General features: G+C 34.0%; 1 protein-coding gene and 1 pseudogene across 1 annotated transcript; one reads left to right on the top strand and one right to left on the bottom strand.

Annotated features, from left to right (window-relative positions):
- Positions 1–265: 265 nt before the first annotated feature.
- Positions 266–10,230, bottom strand: LOC111411609 (annotated as a pseudogene).
- A 5,135-nt stretch (positions 10,231–15,365) lies between these two features.
- On the top strand, positions 15,366–16,113 carry LOC111412894 (protein argonaute 3-like). The gene is made up of 2 exons (XM_023043762.1): positions 15,366–15,415; positions 15,827–16,113. Exon 2 carries the CDS (start codon positions 15,829–15,831, stop codon positions 16,111–16,113), a length of 285 nt encoding a protein of 94 aa, XP_022899530.1. The 5' UTR covers positions 15,366–15,415; positions 15,827–15,828.
- Positions 16,114–16,527: the final 414 nt, after the last annotated feature.

Genomic DNA, 16,527 nt, shown 5'->3' with positions numbered 1-16,527 from the left:
CACACGGATCATACATCTTAAAAAAAAAAAAAAGGAAGGCCCAAAGTAAAAATAAAGTAGTGCTTTATTAAAGAGGTTTAAGAGCATGTTAGGGTGTGCTGCTTTCTAAAGAGACGCCACAGTAGGCCCTCCTAAGGAGAAAAGGCGCCTGCTCTCTCATGTTTGCTCTCTACTGTTGTTTTTTGAATGATTTTTCCCAATTTTAATATAAACTAGTATTAATAAAAATGTGTGTATACCTCTAATTTAGTGAAATCATTTGACATTTATCGATCACAAACAGGGTTTTCTGCAATATACTCGAGGATATATATAAGTTATACAATGATTCATGAAAATTAAGGGCTAGAAAAGAGTCGATTCAACCTGCATTAACAGTGACTATCTACTTAAAATTTGGCACGATAAGTGATTTACACATTTCTTGATAAGGGGCTATACTGTCAAAAACAGCAGTAAGATATCACTACGTGTAATCCTCACACCACTGAATCAGCCTCCGCGACAAACCTAATATCCATCACCATGCCGTTATTTAAATGCGTCGACTATTTTGCTTCTTAGCTTCAAAGGCAGCTCCGTCATTGAGCATGTCTTGAGCATCAGTTTCCATTCCAAGCTTGGAGAGGGCGAGAGCCTGCATATAAAAAGCAGTTGGCCATTCGGGCAAGCAAACTTGAGCCTGCATTGCATCTCTCAGAGCATGTTCAGGTTGGCCAATCATCAAGTATGAGAGGGCTCGTCTCACAAATACTGTACCAGACGGAACAGACATCATTGATACCAGCTGTATATCGAAAAAACAACAATGTCAAATTCGCAGTTTAACATGCATAACCCTATTGAAAAACCCAAAGTAAATATGGAAAAGACGTGGGAATAGCAACACGAGACAGTACACATTGTGAAAAAGAAAAGCTATATTTTATGCCAAGCATATCAAATAAAAAAAAAAAAAAGAAAGAGGCCTCACATTACCAGGAGAAAAGATGATTATGAAGATAAGGATTTAAATCAACTTCAGGAGTTCAGGTTCTTCGTGCACTGGACTGTTAGACAACATGACCTTTTTGAAGACGATGAAAGTTTGGTTCCTAAAAACCTAGAAGCATGCTTGGTATGCTGGGAAGAACGTAGTAGATAGGATTAAAGAAGTAAACCCATGTTTGTCTACCATTATTCAACGAAAATGAGTTTTGAAATAGGAATTTTTGGAGATTATGTGGTTAAAAAGTAAAAAAAAGTTTAAAGTTTATGTGCAAAATATTCTAATGTGGCAATGTGTAGTTGAAAATGAGTTTGAGAAAAAAATTAAATAATGGTAGACAAACGTGGGCTAAATATAAGTTAAAATCTCATCCACCATGTGATGGATTAATGTCCAATACTGTGTACCAAACATATCCTAGGTGCAGTTATACAAAGACCTACCAAATTGTCCTCTTAAAAGTTATGCATACAGAGGAAAAATATTATCCCAACTAAGAAAAGAGAAGGAGCAAGCTACAATATGGCAAAAGAGATGGAACTCGAGGAAAAAAATAAATAAATAAAGCTGCCAATACTACACCATTGATAGTCAAGCAAAGCTCGGGTAGAGAGAATTCAGCTCAACAGAAACAGAGATAATAATGTGTTAGATTGGAAAATCAGGAATGTACCTTTGAATAATTATCAATGGCACTCTTGAAGTCTTTGTCCCTGAATCCAATATCCCCAAATTTCTTTGTATTCAACATATCTTGAACTTGCTGGGTCCATTCTTGGAATGAAAGCTGCAGACGGATAACATTACCAAACGAAATATCTTAGAGCATACTTGTTATCCACATTTAGTAGGACCCACAATTTACTATTTACTTATTATCCACACATTCCGTAAAACTCACAACTTACAAGCACTTAAAAGAACCACTACCAAACAAGCACATATACGATTGCAAGATCCTCAAGAGAAATATACTGTTATTCAATATAGGTGTAACAAGTCAAACTTGTGGTTCACAAATGTACAAGACATGTAACATCAACATTAAGTCTAAACACTCCAACTTATTTATTGTTCATTATTATTATTATTTTTGTCAATGGAGTTATCTTTCAAATATTTTAGACCTTATAGATATCTTGCAATTTTTTCAACCCCTAACTGATGAAGGAGAAGTGAAATAGACAAATCAGCTCACCTCATTTTCTGCACCCTCTTCGTCTTTATATCCTGTTTTAAGCAAGATGTCATGCACAGCAGTAAGATCCATTCTCGCACAAGCATTTCCAAGAGGAGAAAGCAGGGTAGGTATAACCACGGGAGTTTTCGTAAGACCCATCAATACATGAGAAGCAACCTAGGACATCAATGTGAAGGAAAACAGCTTAGCAAATCCACGGACATGCAGCTCATTCCCTCCAGTATAGCAGTCTGGTACTAGTAACTCTACCTCTAAAATGATGACAAAGAAAACATAAATAAAATGTTTACCTCCTGCTTTTGAAGAGGGGCCACGGAAGTTAGAAGAAACTTCATATCAGGCCGGTCTCTAGCTTCATATTGGAGGCACTTAGATGCAAGTTCAACTAATGCAGTAGCATCTTCATTAGCATATTGTCCTTCCAAGGATGAGTCCAACAGCAATAAAACATTCTTTTCTCTTATCAAATCCAATGCCTGAAGAAGAATACATACCAATTTTCAACAAACAAATTGATGAGGACATCATCTATTTTATTTCTAATTGGACTTTATTTTATTTTGTGGACTTTATTTATGTAATTGGGCTTGTATTGGCCCAAATTCATTCTAGTTAGGGTTTTAGTCTTTACTATTTAAACCTAATTGCAATTTAATTTCAGTAGTTGATTATTGAATAAAGATATTTGGTGGTTTGTGGCGAAATCCCCCTTCCCCATTCTTCTTCCTCCCCCTGATTTCTTCTTCTACCATCCCTTCTCTCCTGATTTCTTCTTCCTGTTCATTGATTTTCTCTCTCTATTAATTTTCCTATTGGTGTTGCATCACAAATTAAATCAAAAGGAAATCTAAAATTTATGTGGTTAAAATTATAAATAATGTAAAATAAGTGAAGGCTTTAATAGAGGTAAGCATATTTGACCATTAATATCATTCACCCTGTCTGGAATAAATGATAATTAGAATAAGTGATGACCTCCATAAGGGCCTCTCTTTTCTGAAAAAAAAAAATGAAGTGTGCCATTCCTAGTCTGGAATCTCTTGGAGGCTCAAAACTTGGGCTAAGATCTCAGTAAGATAAACCTCATCTCAGGCTAGATGGTCTATTTTGACATGGACAACAAGGTACAGAGTATAGAAAATTTACAATTGGGCATATGACGAGATGTCTCATCCTGGTAAAGCAATTCATCCATGATTTTTAGTATTTAGTATATGGACCGCACCTGCTGATGCACTTGTTTTTAGGACCCCGCATTGAGGAATGTTAATAGGAAATCATCTATTCGTTTTTTACTACACCGCCATCATGCGTTAGTTGGTTGCACGAATAGAGAATCGGGGTAATCCCCAAATCATAGTATTCGTTTTTACTACACCGCCATCATGTGTTGGTTACTCCCCTATCCAACTGACAATATTAGCAGGTGATAATTTAATATTAGTTAATTAATGAGATAAAATCTAGATACGACAGTAATATTAGTCTTCAACTGGAGGAACTGGCATTTAATTTTTAGTTAATGAGATAAAATCTCGATACACCAGTAATTTTAGTCTTCAGCTGGAGGAACTGGCATTTAACTCTGCCAGAATTCTTAAACAAAACAAGACTTCAGTACATTTAAAGCAGGGGAAACTACTTCTAATTAAAAGTAAGATCATGGATTATGCATCCTCAAGTAGGTAAAAAAAGCCGGACAGGAAAAAGACAGCCAGTTATCTTTTAAACCATGTAAGTACCCCATGTCAAAATACATCAAGTTCAAAAAATAAACACACTAACTACGATAAAACCCAGAAATTGTCTTCAGTTAAATAATTTAGTCTCAACTCTCAAGTGATCAAAAGAGTTCAGGTAAAAATGGAAATATTAGTCTCAAGTTTAAAATTACTAGGCACAAGAAGTCTGGCCCTTACATTGTCCGAAATTAAAATTACTGAGCAGAAGTCTGGCCCTTATATAGTCTGAACCTGGTTGATAAGTCATTTTGATGGTTCATAAAATCTTTGAGAACACAAGGGGAAACTGCAAAGTGCCCCTCGTTAACTTCTCATAGTCTAACCAACCTTCTAAATGTTTGTGGTTTTCAAAACCATCTCTATGCCTCCTTTCTTTTAGCTCCTACTAACAGTGTTACTTTTTGTTATGTACACCAATTTATGTGCCCATACACAACAGTATAGGTCCATACCTTTCTTTTGACAAACAACTAATCAATATTAGTTCTTTCTTTGGAAAAAAGCAGGATTCTTTAGGTATGAATTGACCATTAGGTTGTCAGAATCCCTCTTTTTTCAAGTTATCAATTCCATTTGAGATGAAATTGAACTTCAGGCATTTCAGTTATTGTATACTAATTATTGGAATGCTTTAAATCTTTTTAGATGTGTGCTACGCTCATCATAAAGAGTTAATGGTTGACGGCGATTAACGAGGTTACAGAAATGGGGTCAGTATACTGTTCTTAGACAACAAGGGGGTTAACAGAAAATTCAAAAAGTAACTTGCCATTAACCCAACGATCCCTATTAATGCAGTGAATCATGGTAATGTGTGACAGAATGTACATTACATGGCTAGGAGGAATATGCTTTCCACTCAAAAGGTCCAGCAGAACAGTTCCATAACTGTAAATCACACTTTCTGGAATGACCCTGCCTGAAATTTTGGGGAGGGGGAGGTGTCATATCATATAGATAATAAAGCAGATCATAAATTTAAACAAGTATATACTAAACTTTCAAGTGGAATGATTAAAGATCTGATTTCTGGCAAGTAAAAAACTCGCTGATAAAGAAAAATATATTTGGAATATAATTTTAAAAATGGTATAATTCACAATTACAGCACTTGAAACAGAGGGAACTAAATGAAAAATTAACATATTTACAAAGCAGGAGATGCACTGAAAGTGTAAATAACACAAAATGAAAGGGTGGAAAAGAAAGTTCCACTACAAGTATATGCAGAGGCCATAAAGAATACTATGTTGATTACATAGCAATCTGGTCATCAAAACTTGTATTGACCAAATATTCAATCCAGGCCTTCAAATTTATGGTCTTTACATAAGTTAACTTCAAGGTAACTCGTACCACAGGCTATAATTATTTTCTAAAGCAAACAACAACAATGTGTTAGGTTGTTTCTATGCAGTCAATAGGAAATTGATTATATATATACAAAAATGATCTCCTAAGTACCGGTGCTTAGCTTATGTTAAGCTCCGATGAAATGGCACACTATTTAATTGGTGAATAGCTTATATCAAGCACCGGTGATATAGCACACCATTTAATTGGTGAATCAGTTAATGGTAGGTCCCATGAATTTAATGATTCATCAATTAAATAGTGTGCAATGTTACCGGTGCTTAACATATGCTAAGCACATACGATATCCCAAATTAGTTTCCCAGTTATACAGAATTAATCTTTACATAGGCTTTTGTGAGAATTTCATATGAGCATCCTCTTCATCACCTTGACTAAGAACATACAACGAGCAGCCTGAATAGCAGTTTTAACAAGGCCCAGGAGTTTCAAACACTGATTAAGTCATAGGTTGTTCCAGATGACAAGTTCAAAACATTGAGAAAATTTTCGCAAGGGAACACTCTTCCGGAGGAAAAATCTGATTGGTCAAGAATTTGCTTTGCCAATTATTTATCATTCTGCAATAAGTTAAATGAAAATAACAATCATTGTTCAAGAAACTATTAGAGAGCCATTTCTCACTAACTAAATGTTTGTCAGGCAGTGATAGGAAGCATATCGTAAGTTATATTTCAACTTTGACCTTAAACTTTAAGTAAATATACAAAACAACTGTCAAACAGATCTTGATATATTTACCTTGACTCCTCAGATAAGCTTCTTTGCAACAATACATTATACACACAAACAGCACACAAAGAAGAGGCATTCTCAAACACGATAAAGGAAAAGAAAACAACCAGATAGAAATTCTTATAAAAGATAAAGCAGTATTCCACCAGATTTTAAATTTCAGTAGCAAATTCTACAGAGCAAGATACAATATACCAGTGCGCAAAAACTCAGGGGGCGTATAAGCTAGATTGGTGCTATAACTCTTTCCATCTCTGCTGTTTTTCATCAGGCCAAAACTAGATAAACGAGGATCACCATCCTGTAACAGAAACAACCAGATTCGATAATTGATAAATGAATTTCTAAAAAACGAGAATGATCATCCACGCCACCTTTAATCAGCAGACATATCACAGCATATTTAAGGAATGCACCCTCTTCCAGAGAAAGAAGTGAAAATGAAAATAACAGAGAACATCTTCCCATCTCGGAAAATAGTTTTTGATATTGAAAATGCTGAAATGGTATGTGAGTGAAACAAAGGTTTTCAAATTTTTATGCATCAAATCTTCGGGTTCTATAATAATGTAGATCTGGTTTAGATCTGCTCATACAAAGACGTGTCAGTCCAAATCCTGAGGATAAAATTGCTTTTTTATTCTTATAAAGAGATTGCTATATGATTGTTGAGATAAATAAAGACTTTACATTGACGTGAATCACTTCGCATAGAGAAAAACAAGCAAAAGCATTTGTTGACATTGAACTCATAAGTTGTCTGAAATTGGCTTTGGTGCACATGTAGATTATTGTTTTATTCAATAAAACTCTAGCCCATTATATCTTCTTCATTAGTTATTGGAGCTCATACCAAGCCAAGTGAGCACGTAAGATGAGAGAGTGAATATCTAATATCCAATGATTAACCTAAAAAACAATTACACAATATCTCAATCATCTCACAATTATAGTTTCAAATATAGTTACTACGTGCGCCTGTGCAATTGTTTATCGTACAATAAGCAATCATATAAGCCGACCAGGCTGCAATTATATAAGCCGACAAGGCTTCAAACATTTCCAATATCTTCAATAACAAGTCAGGGCAAGCCATTACTTACTTGAGAAGTGGAATTTTGATGAAAATTGTGGAATTACACCGTTGAGAATGATCCCATTTTCTGAATTAGGAGTAAGCAGATCGCAATTTTAAAAATTTTAATAATAGCTCCAAGTGCATTCACAATGGCTCCTACAAATTGAGACAGAGAAATCTCTTAGAATCAACTAAAATTAAGGGGGTAAAATTAAGAAAAAAGAAAGCAAGACAATTAAGGTAGGCCGAGCTCGCTCATTCTTGAATGTACGAACATCGGGCTGCGCGCTTCCTTTATCTTAAAATCTAACCATAAACTCCCAAGTCATTTCCTTATTTCACACATGGCATACCAATTAAATCAGAGGACACAGAATATCATAGATCCCATTTACATAATCTTTGCCCGTTTTGTACAGATGAGAAGTGGAAAAGGCAATTAACAAAAGTAATCGTATCTAAAAGACATATGGCTGGAAAGTAGAACAAATCAGTTATAGAACGTAGTATGTTTAAAAAGTCCATTAGAAAGGTCAAAGACTAATATACATACAGTGAAAGAGGTGCTTCGATAGCGTATCATTAGGCATAAATTCAGCAACTAATAGACGTTCATCCCCCTCAGCACAACATCCAATTAAGTTCACCAGTCTCTTGTGTCTAACCTTACCAACTCCAGCGGCTTCTGCCTGCAAATGAACTTCATGAGAATCAAAAAAATGATACATGATTTTTAAATCAAACACAAGACTCGAGAGGAAAGGATGGAAAATAAACAAATCAATCTTATATTACAGGTATCCAGTCATGTATGACATCAACAAAAATCTCAAACTGATTCCACAAACCACAAGAATCCTCTTAAAGAAGTAAGAGTGTATTTGCTGTAATTAAAAAGTTACACTTCCAGAAAGTAAGTTGAGATCTACTTTCTAGAAAAATAAGTTTTGTTACTAAAACAAGCAACTTCCAAAATCACATATGGAAAAACAAGTAACTTAAAGGTACGCTTGACTTTCATTATAGCACGGCCAAACATGCTCTAAAACTAAACAATGCCACGATTGGTCACCACAATACATTTCAATTACTGGTGCATACAGCTTCAACTTTCCTATACGTGGAGATAAAAATCTGAATGACACAACTTGAACATCAAAGACCACTTCCCATTTCACTTTAATTAGCATTCAGCATGAATGAATACAGAACTTCATGAAATCCAATCAAGCAGAATAGCTAAGTGAAAGCAACCAACTCTAGCAGACTTATGTTGAGGAACTAGACCTAAGGAAGAATAAAGAAAACCTGGCAGCGTTGTCACAGTTTGGAAACATGAAGCCAAAATGCATTTTTTAAGTTTAGATTTGCCATTTTCCTTAAAATATTCTCCCACACAGTAAGCTAGATTCACAAACTAATATCTAAAGAAAACTGGGAAAAAAAAACGAAAGAACTTACGACAAATTGTTGGCGGTCGGGCCATGACTGCTTTGAGAAGCGCTTAATTGCAACAAGTCGATTATTTCGAAGCTTCCCTCTATAGACAACATTTGGAGCCTTCTCTCCACTCTCTGAAACAATCAAATCACTGCTGAACTCATTTGTTGCAGATCGCAGATCCGTGAGGCCAAATTCTTGGAATGCAGGCACCAGATCTTGATCTCCTTGGTCCCCATTTGCTTCATTAATATTCAACAGTGGTCCAAAACACCAAAAATGAAAGAACAAAATGTAAGTAAAAACACAAGCATAAAAAGCCTATGCCGTGTGCATTAATGTATATGTTGCATACAGAAGCGATTAACATATGAATTCAGAGTTCCTCTAAATTTGGCATGTTTATCAACAATGAAGTTCTCCTTTTGTAGGTCAAGCTTAAACATTTGCCTCAACACACCTTAAGCAAATACAACAAAAACCCAAAAGAACCCTCTTTCCCAAAAAAGAATAGAACAAACACAAAACCAAAAATATTACCAACATATTAAGTAGTATAAATGTGGAAAAATGAAATATGTTTCCCCAAGAAATCAGCATTCAAGATGTAATCGTCGGGCAAGAAAAACATAAAAAGGTTAAGAAGGATAAACATTGGAAAAATGAATATGCTAACGCCAGAACACTTCTGATCCTGTGAGAGCAAGGTGAAAACATTAAAAAGACAACAGAAAGATGTAAAACCTCATTAGGTAAAGGTGGTACCTTGCTCAAAGAATAGTGAACAGAGACCCACATTTACTTAAATGCCCATAAATTTAATTAGTAGAACAGTTAAAGAAACTCTTTTGGAACCTTTAATCCACCTAAAATAGACATTTTGGAAATTTTGAAGTAAAATAGAAACTATCTGATAACCAAAAAGGTCATTTTTCATCTAAGCCTTCAAAAAGCAGCCCCTTTTCAATAACTTTCCGTGATATTAACCACATAGACAGACGCAACATTCCTATAGAATCTCAAACACATTTACATACATAAGCATTAATTACAGAATAAATAAATAATAATAAACCACATAGAGACACAATATACACATACACACTTGTACCCATTTTCTACAGTAAATATTAGAATTAGGAAAAAAAACAAATGATGCCCACAATAAAGTTAAAAATTTATAGAGCGTTAAGCATGCAATCAACCCTTAAATCCCGGGAAAAAAAATCTGAAAGTAGAAGTACAAACACAAATATGTATGAAAGATTATTAAAAATAAGGAGTTTAACGATGAGTAAAATGAGGGATACCCAGATCTGGTTTGGACTCAGGCTGTGGAGGTTCTTGGTCAGGCGACTGAACATTGGCGGTTTTGGACTGGAAACAGCCCATACTTTTTGTGCTCACATTCACTCACTCACTCCCACAGTTTTTAAGGTATAAGTAACTCTGTCTTCCTGTATAAATATTTGTGAGTGTGAATCGAAAACCTTAATGGGTTTGTAAGAAAGTTTGATGTTGGGAAGTTTAATGGAAGACTTGGGGAGGACTGAGCTTTGTTTGTATGCTTGTGATGAACAGAGACAGGGTGGGGTGCCTGGGTTGGGGAGTCTGCACTATCACATGATAAATCGATGATTGGCACGTGAAGAGAGAGAGAGAGAGAGGAGGGGGGGCGGGGGTGTGTGTGTGTGTGTGTGTGTGTGTGTCTTTTCAAACTGTTTGTTTTACCTTTGCAACGTGTGGCTGTGAAACTTGAAAGGGAGACAAGCAAGGAGTTTGTAAAATCAGATCATGTCTGCCTAAGCTGGAAAAAGAATAAAATCACTTTATTATTTTTAAAGTAACTTTTTACTTTTTAGAGAATGCTCTATATGAACTTGAACAGGCATTTTTATATTGAAGTGCTATGTGTACACAATTTTTTATCAGAATTTTTACATAATATAAATGGCAGCATCCAGTTAAAAAATAGCACAAAAATTAGATGCATCAGCATCTGGTGCAATTCTGTCACTTCTGCTTCTGTACAAAAAAAGAAAATTGCTTCTAAAATCATACATAAACTGTTAACTGTGCATAAAATTAAAATCAATCAGCTATAAATGGTGAATAGTTAGAAAAAAAATATTGAAATCTCAATTTTTATCTAAGTCAAGGTTAATAATTAATTTTAACAATATATTTCGTGAAATTCACAACTTTTCATCACAAATTTCATCAATTTTTATCAAAATTTACTATATCAAATAGGCAATCACATTTTTCATGGAATTTATAACTTTCTAATCACATATTTCATCGATTTTTTATCAAAATTTATAAAAATCTAATTTTAATCCCTACCAAATATGTAATCACATATTTTATGGGATTCATAACTTTTCAATAACATATTTTATCATTTTTTTTATCAAAATTTACTAAAAATTTGATTTTAATCTCTACTAAACGAAACTAAAATTAACTAATGATCGTGAGATGGCCGTGTGGATGCAAAAAGGAGATGGGTAATGTCTGTAAATTTATCAAGTTTTGATAACGTCGATAAAAAAATGTTTTTAAAGTATCTTTCGAGTTTTTGCTTTTTTACTCTTTATTGATAAATATGCTTTAGTTAAAAAAAGTTATTAAAAATGGCGTTTAAACTTGTATATAAGTTTTAAAATACTTTTAGATACTTGGGACTCTTTTTTACCATGTTTAGTCAAACATGGTTTAATTTTTGCCTCTTTCTTTTGAGGTTCTATCCAAACAAAGGATATTGGATTAGAGCGTGCATATAGCTACTCAGTGGCGGGTCCAGCAATAGGCGATCGCGCGTGTTGGATTTGTCGAGAACAAATTTTTTTTTTTTGACAATAGATAAAAGTTTTAGATTTTATATATTATAATTTATTTTATTTTCAAACATGTCTTGTAGCTCAATTGTTTAGAGTTTCCACATACAAATTGACCCCATTTGAATCACATTAAGCCTCCGTTTGTTTCTCATTATTTCCTCATTAAAATGAAACGTATGACCATTATACATCACATCGAACCACTAAATTTGAATTTTTATCTCTTGTGTGGGACCCGTAATAATTATATTTTTTATTTTCATTATTGAGAAAATGGGAAACAAATGGGACCTAAATTTATGAGACATTTTTATCTCTCTTCCTTTTAAACATGTATTCTTCAATAAAATAATATTACACATAAATCAAAAACTTTTCATCCTTTTTCAACCACGCATTCTCATCAAATAATGGGGCCAAACGGGGACTGAATGTCCGGGGTTTGAATCTCTTCAAACCCAATTTTTTGTGCAAATTTTCTATTTCTACACTTTTTACCAAAACTAATGCGATAAGAAGGAGATTCGAACGTGTGCCCTCTTTAAGATTATTAAAAGTCTAACCATCATGACACTTGTTAAATTTACCTGAGTAATATATATTTCATTTTAGCGGTTTTAATGCAATCCCAAGGATTCGAACTTTTGCTCTTCCTTTGAATAATACAATATACTGCTACTATGAGATTTGGTGAATATTGTTATTTTTGTAAAATAAAATTATACGTGTTCAGTTCTAGCAAAATTATTATTATATTTAGGACATGTTTGAGCCACATTTTTCAAAAAAATACATTCTTAAATAGTAATTTGACATCATTTTAACCACACATTTTTCAATAAAATAATATTACACGTAAATCCAAAACTTTTTTATTTTTTAACCACACCTTTATTATCAATACACTATTCAAAAATGCATTCTAAGGAAAATAATGTGGCTCAAACAAGGGCTTAATTTATAATATTTTATTACGATCGACGGTCAACAATCAACGATCGTTTGTGCTCGCTCAAAATTTTGGATCCATCGCTAGAGTGATTTCATTGGAGATGACAATTTGTCTTGATCTCACACCTGCTCCATCGGGGGAATCGGGATATGGATGGACAACATGATTTTGGTTCCAACTTTTTTTAATTTAAATTATATTTATTAATGAGAGTGAATCAGAATTTTTCCAAAGCAAAGCGAGAGACAATGTTTTAAATAAGGGTGGGCACGGGTCGGTTCGGGTATTTAGTAAATGGAACCGTCGGGTCCAAATATAATTATGGAACCGTTCAGGTTCGGTTTGGTTTCGTTCGGTTCTGTACTATAATTAAATTTTTTAACATTTATAACAACATTATAAATACAACTAATGATACATTCAATGGTTTTAAAATGTCAGAGACTAGTAGACTACCTTATTCAACTGATCGCTACGGTCAAAATTTCGGTTGACGGAGGTCACAACTTCGATCGAAGGTCACAACGTCGGTCGACAATTATATAGATTTTGAAATGTCAGCGAGGTTGCGAGAGTCAAGATAGCGTTATGCACTTTAGTGTAAATATTTATAATTATTTAGTGGGTTGAATCTTGTTGGGCTGAGAAATGAGACAATAAAATGTGTAATTGTGCCAAAAATTAAAAAACTAGAAATGAAATAAATTATTGGACCAAAAAATTGGATTTAGAAATTGTTAATTTGTTTAGAAAAATTAAAATTTAAATAATTTAATTTATTCAATATATAAAATAAAAAAATTAGAAAGATTCGGTTCTTATTCGATTTTTTGGTTCTTGGTCTAGAGCCGAGAACCGAGCCGTACCCGTCGATTCTCAATTCAGATACCCGTTCGAGTATTTAATTTGACAAGAATCGTCGGGTTCGGTTCGGGAGACTTGCCTAACCCTAGTTTTAAATAGCGTGCACCTTGAACCTCTGTGCTAATGTAGCAGTCAATACTTCTGTTGATAGCTTTAAGGCGAGTCTTGGCGTACATTTTTTTTTTCAATTTTTAATTTTTTTAAACACTATATAAAGTTTTACACTTTTAGGCCAATTGAATTGATAGGTCCAAAAATTAATAATTATAAAATTTTCAATTTTTAGGCCAATAGAATGAAAGATAAAAAAAATTATTTACCCATATATTGGTCCACTAATTTATAGAAGGCATCTCCAAAAATTTGTTGTACATTTTTAATGCGTGATAAAAATTCATTTGATTTGATTGATATTGTACCTTTAGTTTGGTTGTAGTAGTAGTACATTGTACCTTTGATTTGACTTTAATAATTGTATCTATAGTTTGGCTGCAATGTATTGTACATTTGATCGACTGTAGTGTATTGTACCATTGTATGAATGGTTATTTATATTTTATTGATTTAGTTAATCATTTTCCTATCTTTTATTAGTTAATAAAAATTATAAACTCTCCAAACATTTTTATTAACACTATTATAATATATATTGTTTATTTCTCGAAAATATATTTTTTTTATTGAGCTCTAAAAACTGCATTTGACACTATAATATGTATGTATTATTAAATGATTTTTAAATTGATTAAAAATTTAGAATGATATTAAAATAAGAAAACGCATTTTTATGTCATTTTATGCTTAAGCCTCATCTAGGCGCACATTGACCAAAACGTAACATCTACATATTGCCACGCTTTTTAAAACATTGGCGAGAGATAAAGAGGGTTGACCTAAGCCCAACTCTACTCTCCCTACTAGGAGTAGGCATTTTTTTCAGAATTGGTGGAACTGGACCGAAACAGTTTAGGATCAGCCAGTTCGATTTCGGTCCGATTATCAGTTCTATTATGGGAACTGGACAGGAACCGGACGGTTCTCATAGGATTTTTATTTTTTTTTGTAAAATATATTACTCAATCTCCAATCACTTTTATAAAAAATAATTAGATTCCTTCTTTATTTTAGACTCCAACACTTTCCTTCGTCACTTTAATTCTTTTATTCTATATTCTTATAATTCTTTGATTAACTGATTCTTAACCTAAATTAGAATATTGGGTAAATCTATACTTAAATAAATCTATTTACAATATATAGTTTCATTTCTAAGGCAAAATTTTTATTTTGTTTTCACTTTGATTAAATAATTGTTGATCCGATTGAAATTTTTGTCTAGATTTCTACAAATTATAACCGATAGAACCAGAAATTACAATAAATTTTTAAAAGCTGTCCAATTCAATATAGGATTTTGATTTTGAGTCACTGGAGTACTATGCAGTTTATATAAGTTGACGATTGTTTGATGATAGTAACTTATATTATTTTGTTACTATTTTTAATTTTTTATACTTAGTTTTCTTTTAATCTTAAAATAATATGTTCGGTTCTTCCATATTTTGTTAAAAGTATCACGTTGGTGGCATTTTTAGATCTTTTATTAGGGAACATTTTTTTTAACATGTTTCAATGTAAAGAATCGGATCGGACCGTACCATTCGATTCCATAGTTTGTCGTGGAACCAATGGTTCCACTTCTAAAATACACATTGGTATTCGATTTGGTTCAGATCCCTTTGGAATTGGATCGAACCGGATCACGCCCACTAGCGGATCTGGGGGGGCATGTAGGGTCAATTGACCCCCTAGTTTTAAGGTTTTTTTTTTTAATAAATAAATTAGTAGGTCAAAAATCAAAATAGTCAAAACTCAAACAATTCCTTCCCTGCTTGACTGCTTCAACCATATATCTCTCTCTCAACTCCCGTCTCTCGCACAAATGGCGCTGACTCCCACTCTCAGTCTCCCACCATTGAAGCACAGCACAGAGCAGTGAGAGCTCACCCACAGCCACCGGCCACCGCTCCGTCCCCACCTCTGTTTCTGCCTGACCTGACTGCCTCCACCTGGAACACCTCCGGCCTCCATGCGACTGCAACTGCAACAGCAACAGCAACAGCCGACGCCAGTGTCGGCGACCCGTCAATCTCTCCGGCAATTAGTCAGGGGTGGACTCCAGTTCTACTGACTTGAAGGTTAGAAGCTTTACACTTACAGACTTATCACTTACTCGAATTTTTTCTTTGAATTCTTCTCCATAAGTGACAATAACCGTAAGTTAATTGCTCTGCTGCCTGCCTGCCTCTATGTGTGGTTAGTTCCTATTTCTAAATTTGGATTTATTTACAGTTCAATTAATCAATTATGATTCATGTTCCTACCCAATAAATGTAATTTAGGGATTTCTGATTTAGGGCTTTAATTTAGGAAATTGACCCTTTTCTGATTTAGGGCTTTGTTACTTATTTATATGTAAATTGATTATTGATAATATTGATTTGGGAAGATTGAAATTTTGTCTGACTTTTGGTAGGTAGGAAATAGTATAAACTAATTTAGGCATTTCTAATCTTGTTGATTTTTCATTTTTGGTTGGTTTGTTTCAGTTATGGAAAAATACTTTAAACGTACATCTACGATTTCCTGTGATGAACAAAATATCGGCGAAAGGAATGTTCGAAAGAAAAGGGATGAAAACGATGTTGGGGATGTTGATGTTGATGTTGATGTTGGAGATGTTGGGGGTATTGGAGACGTTGGAGATGTTGATGTTGGATTTGGGGGTATTGGAGACGTTGGAAATGTTGAAGATATTGGAGATGTTGGGGATAGTGGAGGAAATGTTGAGGATATTGGAGATGTTGGAGATGTTGGGGATGTTGATGTTGCATAGCTTCCCTCTGATCTTGGATTGAGAGTTCCAATACAGAATTATGATGTTAATATTCGAGATGTGATTCGAAGAGCATATATGCAAAGAGGTCCTTGTCAGCCTCGCAATCATATATTTCCACCCACAAGAATAGGTAAAATAGACCGACGATTTTGTGTTTCGTGGTATAACGAGCATCCCACTTGGTTGGAATACAGTATAGCAAAGGATGCAGTGTTTTGCTTTTATTGTTATCTTTTCGGTTTGAATGATGGTTCATTTGTTAAAGGCTAATTTTCAAATTGGAAAAAGAAAGAATATATAAGAAAACACTTTGGGGCTTCAAGTAGTGCACACAATCAAGCTCGGGTCAAATATGAATTGTTCAACAATCAAGAACAAAGTATTCGATCTTGTCTCGTTAAACAATCGCAT

This window comes from Olea europaea, chromosome 16 (genome assembly GCF_002742605.1).
Source record: "Olea europaea var. sylvestris chromosome 16, O_europaea_v1, whole genome shotgun sequence".
Taxonomy (NCBI): Eukaryota; Viridiplantae; Streptophyta; class Magnoliopsida; order Lamiales; family Oleaceae; genus Olea; species Olea europaea.
This window is presented reverse-complemented; position numbering and strand designations above follow the sequence as displayed.

What these genes read in the sequence shown, in the direction of transcription:
- LOC111412894 (XM_023043762.1), top strand. Translation starts at nt 15,829, where the DNA reads ATGGAAAAATACTTTAAACGTACATCTACGATTTCCTGTGATGAACAA.